Below are 16,284 nucleotides of genomic sequence, written 5' to 3' on the forward strand. Positions count from 1 at the left end.
TTCAGGCAGTCTAAGTGCATCATTAACAGTCACTTTTATGACAGAAGGTCGCTGGGGGGGTGGGGCAAGGTGGCCAACCACCCCCACAGATTCAAATCCTGAGTCAACAATGGGCATAGTCTGCCCCAAACGACCCCCGGTGCAGGGTTTAGGGTTCAGGGGTTTAGGGTTTAGGGTTTAGGGTTTAGGGTTTAGGGTTTAGGGTTCAAATCTAAACCCTAAACCCTAACCCCCCCCCCTAAACCCTAAACCCAACCCCTAAACCCTAGACAGCAGCAATACTGAACACGTGTGTCCTGGCCGTGCAGCTTCCACCCTTGTTGCATCCTTTTAGGTGTGAGGCCAAGGCTGCAGCTCAAGTGCTGCATTGCCTTGGGCAAATCAGAGGGTTGTCAGCTGGTGCCAGCAGCCTGCCTCACTATTCTGGTGAGTCATGGTGACGTCAGAAGCAGTACTGAGCACGTGTGTCCTGACTGTGCAGCCTCCACCCTGGTTGCATTCCTGTAGGTGTAAGGGTGTGGGTGGAAGCTGCACTACTGCCTTTGGCAGATCCTGCAGTCGGTCAGCCAAGGGTTGACAGCTCTCCTCCCTGCGTGGTGTTGCCAGGTAACCCTGCCGGCATCGCAACACCCCCGGCCGCCCGCATTGCCCCCATTGCGAAGGTTTGGGCCTTGATGAAACGGCCGAAACATGCGATGCTTGCTTGCCCTGATATATGCGCGGAGCCTCATGCCGCGCTGGGCTTTGCACCCGTGTTCGCGAACCTGCCTGCTGCACATGCTTCACTGTACAATCTCATGAGCCTGGATGGCTTCAGGAGCGGGCGACCGCGGGACAATCCTGTAACAATCCTAATCCTAATCCTTTGTATGTGCGCAGTGCAGACCATCCAGCACACACTTGGGGCCTTCATGCACGCCTGCGTTGACTGGCCAACGGTGGCCACTTGAATCCCAGACACACAACGTCAATAATACGATGCTACAAATAAAGTCATACCCCATGAGCCTAGATGGCTCGGGAACGGGCGACAGAGGGATCTTGCAACAGTCCTTATCCTGATTCGGACCCCGACTCCACTACAATACCCCCACCCATTGCCCCCACTGCGACGGCCTGGGCCGTGACGAAACCGCTGAACATGCTGTGCTTGTGTGCCCCGCATACGCGGACCTGCGGGCCGAGCCGCGCTTTGCGCCCTTGTTTGCAAATCTACCCGCGCTTGCGCGCATGCGCGCTTTTGCGCGCAGCGCGGATCAGCACACATTGGGGGTCTTCGTGCACGCCTGCTTTGAACGGCGCACGGTAGCTACCTGAACCTCAGTCACACAACGTTGGTGCTTCACTGTACAATCCCATGAGCCTGGATGGCTCCAGGAGCGGGCGACCGCGGGACGCTGTAACAATCCTAATCTCAATCCTAATCCTGAGCATACGACACTCATACATGGTCATAAATGAGATCAAGTGGAACTGCATCTGCTGCTGAATCACTGTAAAATCATATACGCCGCAGAGCCTATGACATGCAAAACCAACACGGGCTGGGAGGGAGCCGACCTCACCGGCGCCACTGACGCGTCAGAGTTCCAGTTGTTGATTACAGCAAATTGAATTGCACGCATAATAATGGGGTGCGTCGCGGCAACCCATATGTATGTACTGCGAGAACCCGCGGGCCAGCGGTGCTGGCCTTGGTCGCACAGACGTCAGCGACGCTGTGGCCGCAAAACACAATTTCAAGGACACAAATGCATATCGAGGTGCGTCGGTCAGCCAGCGGCCAAATAGGTTGCCACAACATCAGGAAACGCTCCCTCATTGAGCTGACACCCAACGCAGGTTGCGCGTTTTAGAAGGGTGGCAAAGTGTCTGCTCGGCATAAATAAATCAAGCACCAACACCCACAGCCAACAGGTGTCCATAAACAGGCACCGCGCCGTGCCACGCTAACTCTGCGGGCATCCACAACCGCTGCTCTACTTGCAGTTAAAAGACTTGAGCTTCTTGTACGCCTCCTCGACCTGCAGGAACCCACTGCCCCTTGAAATGCTGCCAACTTTCTTGAGCTTCGACGCATCCGCACTCTCGCGCAATGCCCTTGAAACATCCAGGGCTGAGCAAGATGGAAAGGCTGCCCAAATGCGCGCCGCCGCGCCAGCCACGTGAGGCACCGCCATGCTGGTCCCATCATAGCGGCGGTACGGGTAGTCGAAGATCGTCACGTTGGCGCGCAGGGTGTTCGCCTTGGGCCGCAGCTGGCCAGCGGCTGAGCTGCCCCGCACTGCGTTGAGCATGTCCAGCGCCTGCCGACTCCCGATAAAAACGCCCGGCAGTACTTTCGCACCGGACTGCATGCGCTGCTGCATCTGGTTCCAGCAGTCACATTTTGTGCCGCAATTGAGGCGCGCACCGGGCAGTATCTCGCGGTCAAAATTGTCGTCGTACGCCCCGTCCCCTGAACCGCCGCCGCCGCCACCTAGGCTGGGGTTGGGCGCCCATGCGTCCATCGACAGGGTCGGATCTGCCTGCACAAGCGGCGCGCCGCTGCCGCGTAAGCTGGCAGGGCCACCGCGATCCGCCAAACGGCCGCGGGATTGCGCGGCAGCCGAGCGGTTCCTGGCAGCAACTCGCTCCCTAAGCTCGTCAACGTCGGTGCTGCGCCACGCGATGAGGGCGCTGCCGCCGCCGTCCATGCACGACAGCATCGCCAGGCATGACTCCTCGTAGATGTCCAGGTGCCCGGGCAGGCCGATCATGCACACGCCGCCGCCCTTTGCCGCAGTGCACGCGTTGAACAATGGCGCACGCAGCTGTCCACCCACGGTCCCGCGCTGCCCAGCGGCGGACGACCGCTTTGGCGCGTCCCCGCAGTCGGCAAGCAGCCGCATGGTGCCGGTGCCGTTGATCGGGGCGTCCTGCATGGGGCGGGCTTCTGGGTAGGAGGGAGCCTTGCCGTTTCTCGCGCCAGAAGCCGCGGCGAGGGCCTTGGATGTGTCCACGTCTAGCTGAACCGCCGCGCGCACGTACTTGTAAGCGTCAGGAACCGTGGACAGAACGCCGGTGCCCGGCGCGGCGATGGCGACGGCATCGTTGCGCTGGCTGCTCTCAGCGATGCCACCGTTGCAGTTGGCATTGGCGACGCTGAGGAGGGTAGCCACATTGTAGGAGGCCGGGTAGGACTTCCACTGGGGCCCATTTGGGGGCTGCAAGAAGCTTCCCCACTCGCTGCCATTGTTGCCGGACCTGCAGCGGGCAAATTGAGATGGGGGAGAGGGTCGACAACCTCTTCAGTGAAGGCGGTAGCCCAGCTGATCATGGCTTTGCACATGCTGACAACACTCAGCTGCTTGCAACATCGCAGAGGCGCTCCATTGGATCACCTTGCCATGATGCGCTTCTGCGTGCCCGCAAGCTCACGCCTCTAAACACTGTCGCTTGCGTGGCTGTCCACCCCTCCGCGACCCACACCACCTGCCCGTGCGCCCGTTTCCCCAAGGCCCAAATCACACTCACGCTGCAACAAATAGCAGGTCCTTGCGCTTTGATGCACGCTCGAACCACAACCGTTCCACAGTGAGCGGCCCCGCGCTGCCAAAGCTCATGGAGACAACCATTCTCTGGGGCTTGCTTGGGTTCTGCTTCGCCAGGGCGTCCAGCCGCGTCTCGCAGGCTGCATACGCGCGCACAAGGTCTGACGCATACTGCCCCTGCCCCTGGCTGACGTCGCCTGACGTGTTCCAGATGCGTACGGTAAAGATGTCGGCGCCGCCAGGGATCACGCCCACCACGCCGCGGCCGTTGCGCGGAGCGCCGATCGTGCCGGCCACGTGGCTGCCATGGCCCACAATGTCCTCGCCCCATGGGTACTTGCACGCCTCATCATCACCGCTGCCGACGCCGATGCCGCAGCCTGATAGGCTGTTGGGTTTTGGCTGCAGGTCTGGGTGCTCCTTCCACAGGCCGCTGTCAATGATGCAGACGGTGATACCGCTGTTGACAGTTGAATTTGGCACATTCGTGCTGTTCGCCTGAATTGCGATTATGCCCCAAGGCATTACCTCGCCCCCGGCATATGTGTCAAGCGGCTCGTCCTTCTTGGCGCACTGCGTCTGGTCCAATTCCCACGGCTGATATGGGTTTGGCGGCGTGCTGCCTGCACGCCGCAGCGCCTCGCCAGAGCGCTGGCCGCTGAGGCCGGCGCTGCTGAGTGCGCCGCGCAGCATGCGGCGCACAATGTGGGCGAGGCCGGTTGCTGAGGCCGGCCGCTGCTCCGACGAGGCGATGGGGCCTGGCGAGGGGGTTGTCCGCTGGAGGTACCGCATGACGTCCTGCTCGGCCACGTGCACGCCGTCCATGGCTGAAAGTACTCGCAGGTGACGCCGCCGCTGCATCGCGCGTCGCGCACCAGTGAAGAGCTCTGCCGCACCCTCAAATAGGCCGCGCCGAGGGGCCAGCTGCTGCTGTGCTGCCTGTTGATGCTGCTCCTCCCCCTGCTGCTGTGTGCACTGCGAGACTGCAGCAAACCCCGGGCCACTGGTGTGGATGGTGAACCCTTGCGCTCTCAGCTGCCGCACGACGGCCTCCCCCTTGTCATCATGGAAGGCGACTGCAAAGCGCTCGCCGCACACCGGCCGGTTCGGCACCTGCGGAGCCGCCTCCGCAACGACGGCTGCGCCCACCAAAAGCAGTAGCAGGGCCACCAGTCCGCCCCACTGAACCGCCACTAGGCTCTGGAACCCGCAGTGCCGCCGCATATGTGCTGCGCGCCTCTGGACGCAGCTGCGCCTGCGCCTGCGCGGTTGGGCCGGCACCACAGTGCAACGGCGCGGCAGGTGGAAACCGGGTGAGATGTCAGCCTGCGTGCTAATGATCACGGCATGACCTTGAAAGAAGCATCAGCCGCACCTCTCCAGCACCCCATGTGTATCAAGCGCCCAAAGCAGAGGTGACCCTGGACGGGGGCTGGTCGGAAGCGACCCCACCTACCGTCTAGGAGCACTAGACGGCACTCCAAAGACCTGTGGGAATAATTTCCTTGCAAACACACCCAGCTAGGCCCGCGACCACCGTCGCGAGCCGCTTCAGCGGCTTCGTTCGTTCCAGCGGGCCTGTGTGGTCTTTTATCAGAGTGACGCTTGCTAACTCTGCACGATGAGCTTTGTAAGGAGCAAGTCAGGTTGTCAAGCGCACATCTCATGCACAAGACAGGCGCGGGAAGTGGGGGCGTGCAATGGCTGGAATCGCTGGGTGGGCATCGGCGCCATGCAGCAGCCAGACAGCCCAGTATTAAATGACCACTTGCGGCTTGTTTCACATAGCAACAAGACGTCGGACATGAATTGTGGGATGCTTTTGCACGCCGGAAATGCCGACGCTGAGACATGGCTTGTCATCCACCAGCCATCGGGCTGGCCGGGAATGGCCGTTGGGCCATACCCCAGGCAGCAGCATCAGCCATGACCACGCGGGCAGTGATGCGCTGACAACGTGACAATGTGTAAAGCAAGCACCTGCCTATGTTTGCATCATCACAGTTGGTTCATAGAACAGCAGCCCCAACCAACTAGGCTTGCACTCATAAGACATTCGATCAGCAGAAGCACATCAGGAAGGCAGCACCAGCATGCATAGGAAGCGGCATCTTTGCAGTCAGCAATCTTTCGGACGTAACCTCACGTGATCACCGTACCCGCCTGGCTGTGAGCAGTATACACCCACACACAAGGAACGGGGGCAGTGTAGCAATCAAGTCTTGTGTGCCAAAAATGTACTTAAGAGTGCTGCTTGAAATAGTGGGCCTGATGCATGTATGACATTGGGTGTGGCGAAGGAACAGCCAGCAGCATAGCAGCAGAGCAGTGATGAGTGGTCCACAAGCTAAGAACCTCAACTCTTTCTGCTACAACGGTGTACAGGCAGGAAGGAGACAGGTGTGCAACATCTTGTTGCTGCCCTGGCTGGGTCAAGAGGCACCGTTGGTCCATCATGCCAGACATAGCTGCTGTCACTTTGGGTGCGTTCAGACCCCATTCCCGGCTTTGCGTGTTTGAAAACCTCGCCTGCGCAGGCCTCCCTAGACCTGATGATGTTACACCAGGGGGCCGGCAAGGGACTGAACTCGATGTCAATTGCGGTCTCAAAAAAGGCAGATCGACACAACTGGCAGGTGACATTCGTTAGTTCAGTTGAAGCAGCGTCCCCCTCTTTAAACATGCGCTGGAGTCAATCCTGTCAATTGACGGGCGCAAAGTTGACGAGGCCGAAGCGACCGCCGTCCCTGGGCTCGACATGCACGTTCATGGCCTCATGCTTGTCCCCACGCTTCAGCTGGAGCACCAGGTTGGCGGCGCCGCCCTCCAGGGCGCTGGATGACTTCACCTCAACCAGCTCGTAGGGAATGAGGCTGTTGGAGCGCATGTTGATCTGGGCCACAGCAGACTGCGCCGCGACCGCCCAATCCTCGCTGTGGCCGCTCATGTCGACGCTGCCGTTGGTCTACTGCAAGCGGGGGCGTGATATGAGAGCGCGCCACGGGTGGGCAAGTAGGGGGGGATCAATGTCATATTGAGCAAGGGTCCAGACGAGGCGTTGGCAAGCAGCGCAGCCTGTGCTGGCGCAGACTTCAACAGCTGGCGCAAGTGCAGCAGGCGATGCAGAAAAGGAGAACCATGGGTTCCGCCATCCGCTGCACGCTAGGCACCCCACCTGAGGGGCCTCCTTGTAGTTGAGCAGCTCCACGTTGGCCCCGTTGTCGTACCCACCCTGTTGGTCGAACATGGGGAAACATACAAAGGAGAGCGAGCAAAATCACTCCGGGATGAGCGATGCTGAGCACCAGCTTCCTCCAGCGACGCACCGGTCATTATGGGTGCACCACCAACTGGCTCACAGAGCGTGCCAGCAGCTGTGAACACAACACTGCACGTGCACCGCATCCATGCACTCAAGCCCAGCATGGTGCATAACCCACCACCTCGGGAAGTTGCCTCGACCCCGGCTGCGGTCACAAGCACGCTGCTGGTCAAAGGGGGCCCTCGTGCACTCACCGGCTTCTCCCAGACCTGCGCCTCGTAATGGCGCGTGGCCCCGGCCTTGTCCTTGGTCTCAAGCTCAAAGTAGTACTTGATACCGGCCACCACCTGGGTTGACAACTTGGACACGCGCACCAGCGACAGATCAGCAACGTTCGTCTTCGCACCAATCTCACCAACGGCGTACTGCGCAAGCTGCTGCGCGTGATCGTCGACAGCCCGCTCGCTCTTGCCGCCCAGCAGTGGGGACATGCTGTTGAGAGCCAGGGTTGTGACGGGAAGCGCATGGTTGTTGGCCGCGAGGTGCAGGAAAGGCGCCATGCGCTTTGCGCGCCTTGCGCATGCCGCCATGGGGGCCCGCCGCAGAGCCTATAATAGGCGCATCATATGCTCTCACAGCCCACGAACTCACCTGTGCGCTGTGGAGCAGAAGAGCAGCAACAAGAGGCAAAAAGCAGTGCCGAGCTGGGTCATCACGGCGCGCCGGGCACCGAAAATCTGCCTCTGTTTTGTGGGAAAGACGTGGCGCCCGCCAAGGTGCGCGGAATCCCTTCAGGAGCTCGCCGGGCGGGATGGGAACGCGTGATGACTGTCGAGTTCGCTGGACAGCAGCGAGCCTGCGCAAAGAACTCAAGAGAAATTAAAGTGGAGAGTTGCATATAAATATGCCAAAGGGAGCGGGGGCGTTGTCACGCACCAGGCTTGTCGAAGTCGGGGATTTGCCACCGTTGTGTGGTTCGGCCGTCGGCAACCTTTTGGAATTGATGGCATATTCCACGTCTGCATACTCTACAGTGTCCCCATCATCAACTGAGTCATACCTCAGATCAGTGCAGGACACCATAGGCAGCTGTGCTGCTCCCTTGTTGTGCGCAGCTCCCGCAGCTGCGTCTCGTACTTCAATCATTCTGACGCGTTAGACCGGTGGGCCGGCCCTCTGCCTAGCCGAGCAACGGAGGGCGAGTGTTGCAGCGCAAGCAGACCACTGCAGCATTGCACGCCGCAATATTGCGACGGGGTGCCCCAAGCCTTGTGAACGCAGCAGCAGCGCACTGGCGCCATGTTTTTTAGCAGCGCTGTCCAGGTGAGGCAAGGTGGGCGCAGAGGGATGTAGCAAGAGCACTTTGTCCTGCAGGAGGGGCTGCTCACATTCCGCAGCGAGCCTAGCGTCTCGGCTTCCGTGTCGAGTGCAGCTGCACGCCGTGCAGCTGGGCACGTCTCCTTCCTGTCCTGGACCCTTGCAGATTCTAAGCAGCGTCCGTGTGCCCCACTGCATGCCTGCGTGCTCCATGCCGTCGCCCCATTTCACAGCAACACCTACCGATGCCCGATGCACCATCCACCTGCCCGCTCGGGGCAACGCGTCCATGCGCACCGCAGGTTGTCTTCAAGACCACAGGTGGCCGAATCTGGAACAAGCCCTGGGGCTTGATTCGGCTGTCCCCTACGCGCAAAGCCAATCGCCGCAAGAACCTCGCCCTCTTCAACAAGAACATCTCCATACTCAAGGCAGCCGCCGCAGCAGAGCCTGCGGAACCCGTGCGGCTGAATGCGCCGCTGGCGCTGTGGCGGCAGCAGCAGATGGCGAAGCACCTTGGACGCGCGCAGCAGCTGCTCAATTGGCGCGGCAGTCCAGTTCGAGCGGCGGCGCAAGCAGCTGCTGCGCCGGCTGCGCGGGGCTCCAACGCGTCACGCATGCCATGACGGGCCACTAGGAATGTGTGTCTTGCGTGTCATGTTGGTGTGCATACCTCACTGCAATACGTGAGACAGCTATTTGCATGATATTGGCAATTGAAAACACGCAGAGTCTAGTTGCTTTTGTAACTTGTGTGCAGGTCAACCTTGCGACGATGTGTCTGGTGCTCATTGTGAGAGCCCGTAGCCATGCACAGAACGCAGAGGGACCCCACCAGGCGCTGGCCAGCTCGTGGCCTGATTGTTAGGTGTGCTGCCTGACACGTGCGGCTTGCGTCAAGCACGGCCTCAAGCACTTTCGTCCAGCAACAAGCACTGCCAAGGCCGTGCCAGGGTGATCTTCACGTGTACAGCCCCCCTGCCCGGCCCCCCGGGCCCGCTCAGCGCACACTCTCCACCCTGCAGCAACCTGAGCGCCTACCACACGATCAAACTATGCCTCGTAACACATGTTAGCAGCACCACACCAATATGTTGCACGCAGCCAGATGTCATCAGTCTCCCTGCACGTCATCGTGTGCCACATCGCCCTGAGCACCATGCTTGGCGCATGCAAGTCCCACCTCTTCCCCCAGCTAACTGCAGGATTACATCATGGATAATCAAATTTTTTGGATTAGGAAACGGCTTTCTGGGGGGTAGTGCTGCTGATCTCTGTACGGCCTAAGACGTGTCGCACAGTTGAAGGTACAGGGCTTGGGTCCAAAACAATCAAACCAGTTGCTGCAGGCTTGCACGAAGGACTTCGTGGCAGGACACTCAGAAACCTGATGGAGACCAAACTTAATCCAAAAAAGGGCATGCTGTGGGGTGCATGCTCTGGGGAGGGTGGTAGGAATACACTCAAGAGGCGCGTGAACGGGCGCTTTGCCAAGTGACACAAGTGTTTTTTCACAGGCATGCGTGTCAACAGGACCTACGACGCTACGGGGAACTCTGTTGAAGCTACAACGCTAGGATCCTGCCTTGCCTCGTGAGTGACGACAGATGATACTGGGTCTGCAATGGCAGGTGGCAGCTCAACTGTCAACATGGCGCCGTCTGCAGTTGTAGGGGCCTGCGTCTCCACGAGCGTTTCATCGACGAGAGCCGCAGAGGGTAGCACAGATTGCAATGATCGAGAGCCACCACCGGTGCTGCTGTCGCTGCTGCTGTCGCTGCTGCTGTCGCTGCTGCTGTCGCTGCTGCTGCTGCTGTCGCTGCTGCTGCTGCTGTCGCTGCTTCTGATGCTGTCGCTGCTGCTGATGCTGTCGCTGCTGCTGATGCTGTCGCTGCTGCTGATGCTGCTGATGCCGCTGCCGCTACCGCCCCTGCTAAGGCTCAATGCAAAATCGTCATCATCAGCTTCGTCGTCGTCACGCCGCTGGGCTCCCTCCCTGACGGCCTCTGACAGTCCTCCATGGTGTTGTGCTGGGGTCGTCAGCCTGCCCCCTCCTGCCTGCGCTGCAAGCCGCGCCTGCATAAGCGCCAGCCGCGCCTGAACAAGCGCCTCCTGCCCCCTCAACACCTGCTGCGGCCCGTGGGTGCGCACCAACAGACCGGCACCCAGTAGCAGTCGCTTCAGGCGTGAGATATCTCGCATGCTGCACCACCGCGGCCCAGCGCTCGGATCGTCATCAGCGGGGGGGCAGGCATATGGAGTGCCTTCACTCATAACCAGCTCGGAGAAGAAAAGTGACTCCACCTCGGCCGCTGTTGCCGGTGCCTCCGCGTTGCTTCCGCCTACTTGCTGTGCTACAAGCAAGCTCTTCATGTTGGCGCCTGCGGCTGTATCCCCGGTGTGCAGTGACGCTGGGCTGTCAGCAGCAACAAACGAGGGGTCGTGGGCGTGGAGCGAGGCGGTGGCAGTCGCGGCAGCAGCGGCACTCATTCCTGAGGCCACAAGGAATGCCCTCAAGTCCAGGTCCAACACAAAGCACTGCCGGGCCTGGGCAGGAGTGTAGGGGGCAACGGGTCGTATGCGTGCCAGGTGGGCAAAGCAGGTAAGTTTTGTTGAAGGAATTGTTCTGCAATTCTGAATGTTTTTTTGGCAGGACTGCTTTTGCAAAGTGTTGATGGCCATCAGCCACCAACCCCACCGCCAAGCTGGTGGTATCATCAGGCGACTGTCGCTCTCTCAACTGCGGGGACCCACCTTGGACAGGTCTCCCGCAAGCGCCGCCTCTGCATACGCCCGTGGGCATCCTCCCCGCTGCGCCTTGGACGCAATGTCCTTTTCTGATGCATAGGCATAGTGCAACAAGGTGGTAGTCTCGCTCACAGACGGCACCCAGGCGCCAGAGGGATTGGCAGGGGTTGCCCACCTGAGGACGTCGGCAGACAGTCCGTGATGGAGGTGAGTGCTATTGTTGGTATGCTGTTATGTGTGCGTAGTGCATGTCTGGGTGTGTATATGCATGCTTGTGTGTGTGTGTGCATGTGCATGTGCGTGTGTGTGTGCATGTGTGTGCATGTGTGTGCGTGCGTGTGTGCGTGTGTGTGTGTGTGTGTGTGTGTGTGTGTGTGTGTGTGCGCGCGCGCGTTTGCGCGCGCGCACAATGGTGTGTGCGTGAGCGCGCGTGGAACGAGCACACACCTTGGGCTGGCGGAGCCTGAGAAGATGTGGGGTCCGGCCTGGTGCACACCGTCTGCATTGACGCGCACAGCAGACTTGCCATTGGAGTAGAGGTTCAGCCACACCTGAGCGTGGCGTTGTGCAGGCAGGATAGGCTTGTGATCGAGGCAGGGGTTTGCAGCACAGGTTGTTCTGAAATATGGAGGTGTTGTGCAGCCAGGCGCACGCCTTTGAAGGGGATCCAGGACAGCAGACGATCTTGTGTCAGTGCAACATGCGCCGCAGGCCGGGGTAGGCCTGGTGCAGCATCACATCTGACTTGCTCAGGGCAAGACCTCCCTCTACCACCCTGCGTTCAGCCCTGCCCCTAGGCACTTGTGAAACCGGTGCCCCTTGCCTGCACCCCGCCCTCCCCCCGCACACCGCGTTGTGTCCTGGTTTAAAAATGCTGCGCCATGGCTGTGCTGCTGGCGCAGCCATGTGCCTGTGGCCACGGAACAGGGTGGCCTGCTCGAAGCGGTTCCTGATGTGGCCCGCCTCCGGCACCACCTCCAAGTTCATGAAGCGCACAGCTGGGACGTGGGGCGGTGCGCTGCAGAGCTCCGGGACAAGGGAGAAGGCTCCTGACCCCTCCGGATTCAGCAGCTCGTCAGGGTCTTGGGTCGTATGTTGGGGTTGCGAGGTTTGGGTGAGGCTTTTGAGCAAAAGGTGGGTTGGTTTGGGTCACAAACTGGGCAATTGGGCACGCACGCATAGCCACTGTGTGGCTGCAAGGGCCCTCAGAGATCTGCAAACAGCACCTGAAACGATAGCTTTTTCAAAAGTCACTAGGGAGTTTGTGGTCGTTGGACCTCAAGCCACCCAAAACCACTCAGGCTTATCCCTGCAACCCCCTAATTCCGACCTATGTGAATCAGCCAGGTGGTGTTATCCTGTCGCGCCACATTGAGGGCCCGCGTTGTGCCGTAGGCTGCGGCTCAGCACACGCGGGCAAGAGGATCGTTTGAGGAATGTTGAAGACGACTGGGATGATAGACACACCTCACCACGGTCACTTCATGAAACACAAGGGCTTTGCAAGCGCAGCAGGACCATCGCTGCTTGCGACCTTCTGTGGTACTACCACTAAGCTCTTTGAGGCAGGCAGGTTGCGCTGTCATAATCTGCAAGGCCAACTCACAATCCAGGCCAGGCCGGCTCACCCTGTTTGACCATGAGCTCGTAGTTCCCAGGCCGTCCTCTCCAGCCGTCATTGTTGTCGTGGGCAGCCAAGTAAGACTGGAAGTCTTGCACCTCTGACGCCTCTGCCAGGGGTCCACCAGCAAGCATCACCTCCACGCGGGGGAGGAGAGCCAATAAGGTGGTGACGGAGGGGTCGGCACCATCATACAGCACGTACAGACGCGACACGCCCAGGGCAACGTGATACTGCAGCCTGCAGCGGAAGCGTGGCGAGCGTGGATAGGACGCTTCAGGCGGTGTTGAGGATTGGATATTTGTATGTTTGAGGGAAGGAAGTGGCTGGGCGTCATCAGCGATAGCCTCGCCGGTGTTGGCAGGCCTTTTCTGTCTGCCTGAATATTGGCGAAGGGTGCAGCTAGCTGCAGGCACCAGCGCTCCAAGGAGTGTCTGCGCTACTCAACACAGCTAAGGCCCTCATGCACCTGACCATCCCCCTTCCATGCACACCAGGGCAACAGCTCCCGCCTGAGCCCCCACGCGTCGCCCGCCCAGGTTGTCTGCAGTGCGATGACGCAAGGCGCAGTGCTGACCGCCGCCTTGCTCATCAGGTCCGCGACAAACTCCAGGCGCGCCCCCAGCGACCCTATCTCGTCCATAGGGTCAGCCAGCCCCAGGTCCAGGCCCGCCTCTGCAGCCCCTGGCCGAGCCTGCCGGGAGGCCGCCTCTGCCCAGCTGGGGGTCATGGTATCCAGGTTAGAGGCCCAGTAGGCACGCAGCCCCTCCAGGGCGTCCTCGGCCGGGGAGGCCATGGGGTCCACTGGGAGGGACGCGGCCAGCGCCGCGGCAACAGTGGCAGCTGCCGACTGGGTGCTGCTGCTCTCCATGCCCTGCAAGGTGCCTGCATCTAGCGCTGCTACCTTCTGCTGCTGCTGCTGCTGATGTTGCCGGGATGGTGGCATGAGCCCCAGAACCTGCTCCCGCGCCACCTGAGCCTGCGCCCGCGCCGCAGCTCGTGCGGCGGACTGCAACTCGGCCACCCGCTGGGGGTGAGCACCCACATGCGCACCAAGGGCCAGCAGTGTCTTGTTGGTGGGAAGCGCCGGGGTGCTTGAGAGAGCAGCGGTCCCTGTTACTGCGCCTGCCCCAGCTTCTGGTGTCTCCGGCTCATCAGGGATGGCCTGCTGCTTCTGCTGCTGCTGCTGCTGCTGCTGCTCGTTGCCTTGTTGAATGCTTGGTGCCACTGCTCCAGCGTTCAGCTGCTCTGGCGGAGGCGCAGCAGGCACCTGAAGGCCCCTGGGCAATGCCGCTTTCGACCCCGCCAGTCCAACCACCGCCGCTGCTCCTTGTGACAATGCAGGCGGCGTGGAGCTGCCACCTTGTGCTTTGCCCGCGTTCTCGGCCGCGATTGACACGGGGGTGCTGTCGCCGGGCTTATCAGATATTGATGTGTCGACACGAATGGCACTGCCACGCTGTTGATGGCCCGAGGCGCCGCTCGCGGCGCGTTGCCGGCTGTTCTGGATGTCCAGCATCTCCCACACCTCAGGTGCATCGCTCAGAACACTTTTGGTTGTGGTGTAAAGAGAGGGGACGTGCCAGGGGTGGAGAGTTTGGCTCAAGGTTAAGTCCACAACAACCTGCAGGGCTATGCCCATAATGTGTATCAGCTGCATGCGAACAAGCCAGCAATCGCACATTCACAACCCGAACCCACATGACAGGTTTTTTCCGGCAACTGAGGGGTATTCCAGGTGAGGTATACGTGTCACGGGGTCACTAACATTTGTTGCAGCTGCGGTGACGGCGGCAGCAGCAGTGAGGTGTGGGGGCAGCACCTACCCACTGCTTTCTTTCCTGCTCTCCATTTCCAGGGGGTCTGGCGTGTAGTCGTTGCCATCCGCGTCCACAACAGGCATGTACCTGCGCACAAAATACGAGTAGCTCGTGGGCAGCCCACACATTGCTGTTGCGCTCAGCCATTTGCAGGCTGACTCGCACACCCTTGCTGCACCCACATGTTCGCGGTGCGGGGGCCTGCGCGCACCTGACGCCGTGCATTCTGTGTCTCAAGCGGGCTGGAGAGCCGCCAGAGGAGGTAAACAGCAGCACGGCGCCGCCCACAATGGCAAGCAGCACGAGAGCAGCAGCAAGGTCGGCCAGCGGCGGGGGCCCCGCCGTCGGGGCCGACGAGCTGCGCCTCCGTCCGGGTCTCAGGATTGACCTGAGAGCGTATGGGCTACCGCCTGAATATGAAGAAGATGGAGAATTCTCAAGCAATCCATACGGGTCGTTTGCCTGGCCCGCGGACGATAGTCTTGCCATCATCCTGCGGCGTGTTCAACCGTCAAGCTTGGACCTCAGCTACGTAGCGATGTGAGTCGTGTTATTTTCAAGTACAAGATTTAATACTTAATAACGCCGCGTCAAAGTGAAGTGTGCCTTCAACACCCGCTGCAGCAGCTGCACGCTGTGTGTCCTCTGCAAACCCCCCCTTCCTGCTACTCACTAGATAGCACTGCTGCCCCCGCACCCCCAGCCAGCCCCGATATGGCGCCCAACCACCATCAACCCTGCAGGCCACACATTCTTTGGAAAAAACAGGCAACGCAGTTGCAGGGTGCGGCGAAGTTATTTACCAAAGGGCATGGTGAACAGACAGGATTGCTGGAATTGCGCAGATGCGCCAGGCGGGGAGGCGGGCCGAGGTTGGTGATTGGTACGCCATGTTTGTTCACCTCCGATATCGAAGTCAAGCAAACCGCACTAGCTGCAGGGGCAACCGTCGGAATGCATGTGCTTCGTGCGTTGGAGGTGGTGCTACCACCACAACGTGAACAGATGGCGCCCAAATCAGTGGCAAGGGCCAGGTGCCAGTGGGATGAAGCTCGGGGCACTTGTCTGATTGGCAAACGAGCCTTGTTTCTTCGAACAGGAGAGGAGCGGAAAACTGCATGTTCAGCCCTGCAGCCCCAATCCCGATGTGCCGCACAAAACCGCGGCTCTGCGGGTAGAAGCACGTGAGGGCATGCGTTTGCGTGCAGCGGGCCTTCAGGCACGCGTCTAGGTTGTGGTTGGAAGACCACGGAAAACCATACTCGTTCAGGGTAGATAGTTGCTCCCCCTTCCGCGAGACTCCAAAAACCAAAAGAACCCAGCAGGCCCCACACCCTGTTAAATCTCAACAAAGCCTGTGGGGCCGCCATGTCCAAGCGTGCGCCTTGTGGCAGGAACCTGCCGCTGGGGCCCGCCGTTTCAGCGCGCCGGGCGCCCTCTCAGCGCCGCCAGCAAGCAGAGTGGCTATGGCAGTCAAAGATTGCCCTTAGAGCCACCGCAGCCTCCAAAAACTGTCGCCGTGCACGTGCTGGCAACAGGCGTGCTGCTGCCCAAAAGTCATCGCATTGGCAAAAGGGACTGGGGGCCCGGTGGGACGCCTTGCTCTGTGGTCTGAGGCGCCCCACCGCTGCCACTCTCACAGACAGACAGCAGCAGGCGGGAGAAGCACACTTGCGCCTATCACCGGCAGGACAATGCCCCGCTCTGAATGCAGGTACAGGCCCAAGGGTCGCAACGGCACGATAGCGCCGCTGCCTGCGACGCAAACGTGTCCAAACCACTCAAGGCAGGTGCTGCAGTGTTGCCCACGGGTGTGGTCAGTCGCGCAGCGCCTGCACTGATGAGGCTGACTGGATGCGCCAGATGGCCTCACCTGCGAGAGGAGGTGGAGGTGGTGGCGGGCAGGGGACGGGCCATTCGGCAACAAAATCAAGCAGAGAGGGCACCTTTGAGCGGCACAGCGGACAAAACCCGCCACAATCA

General features: G+C 60.3%; 3 protein-coding genes across 3 annotated transcripts; all 3 read right to left on the bottom strand.

The window, feature by feature from the left end:
• Window positions 1-1,979: 1,979 nt before the first annotated feature.
• Window positions 1,980-4,757, bottom strand: MNEG_6821 (hypothetical protein; the record flags this gene model as incomplete). The annotated part of the gene is made up of 2 exons (XM_014044703.1): window positions 1,980-3,246; window positions 3,517-4,757. 2 exons carry the CDS (start codon window positions 4,755-4,757, stop codon window positions 1,980-1,982), a joined length of 2,508 nt encoding a protein of 835 aa, XP_013900157.1.
• Window positions 4,758-6,234: 1,477 nt separating this feature from the next.
• On the bottom strand, window positions 6,235-7,385 carry MNEG_6822 (cysteine protease inhibitor, putative; the record flags this gene model as incomplete). Its single annotated transcript, XM_014044704.1, has 3 exons — window positions 6,235-6,498; window positions 6,709-6,765; window positions 7,050-7,385. 3 exons carry the CDS (start codon window positions 7,383-7,385, stop codon window positions 6,235-6,237), a joined length of 657 nt encoding a protein of 218 aa, XP_013900158.1.
• A 4,828-nt stretch (window positions 7,386-12,213) lies between these two features.
• MNEG_6823 (hypothetical protein) lies at window positions 12,214-14,031 on the bottom strand (the record flags this gene model as incomplete). The annotated part of the gene is made up of 3 exons (XM_014044705.1): window positions 12,214-12,218; window positions 12,489-12,721; window positions 12,976-14,031. Coding segments are annotated over 3 exons (1,294 nt in total), but the record flags the coding sequence as incomplete, so codon positions are not given.
• Window positions 14,032-16,284: the final 2,253 nt, after the last annotated feature.

This window comes from Monoraphidium neglectum, assembly GCF_000611645.1.
Source record: "Monoraphidium neglectum strain SAG 48.87 unplaced genomic scaffold scaffold01148, whole genome shotgun sequence".
NCBI classification, from domain to species: Eukaryota; Viridiplantae; Chlorophyta; class Chlorophyceae; order Sphaeropleales; family Selenastraceae; genus Monoraphidium; species Monoraphidium neglectum.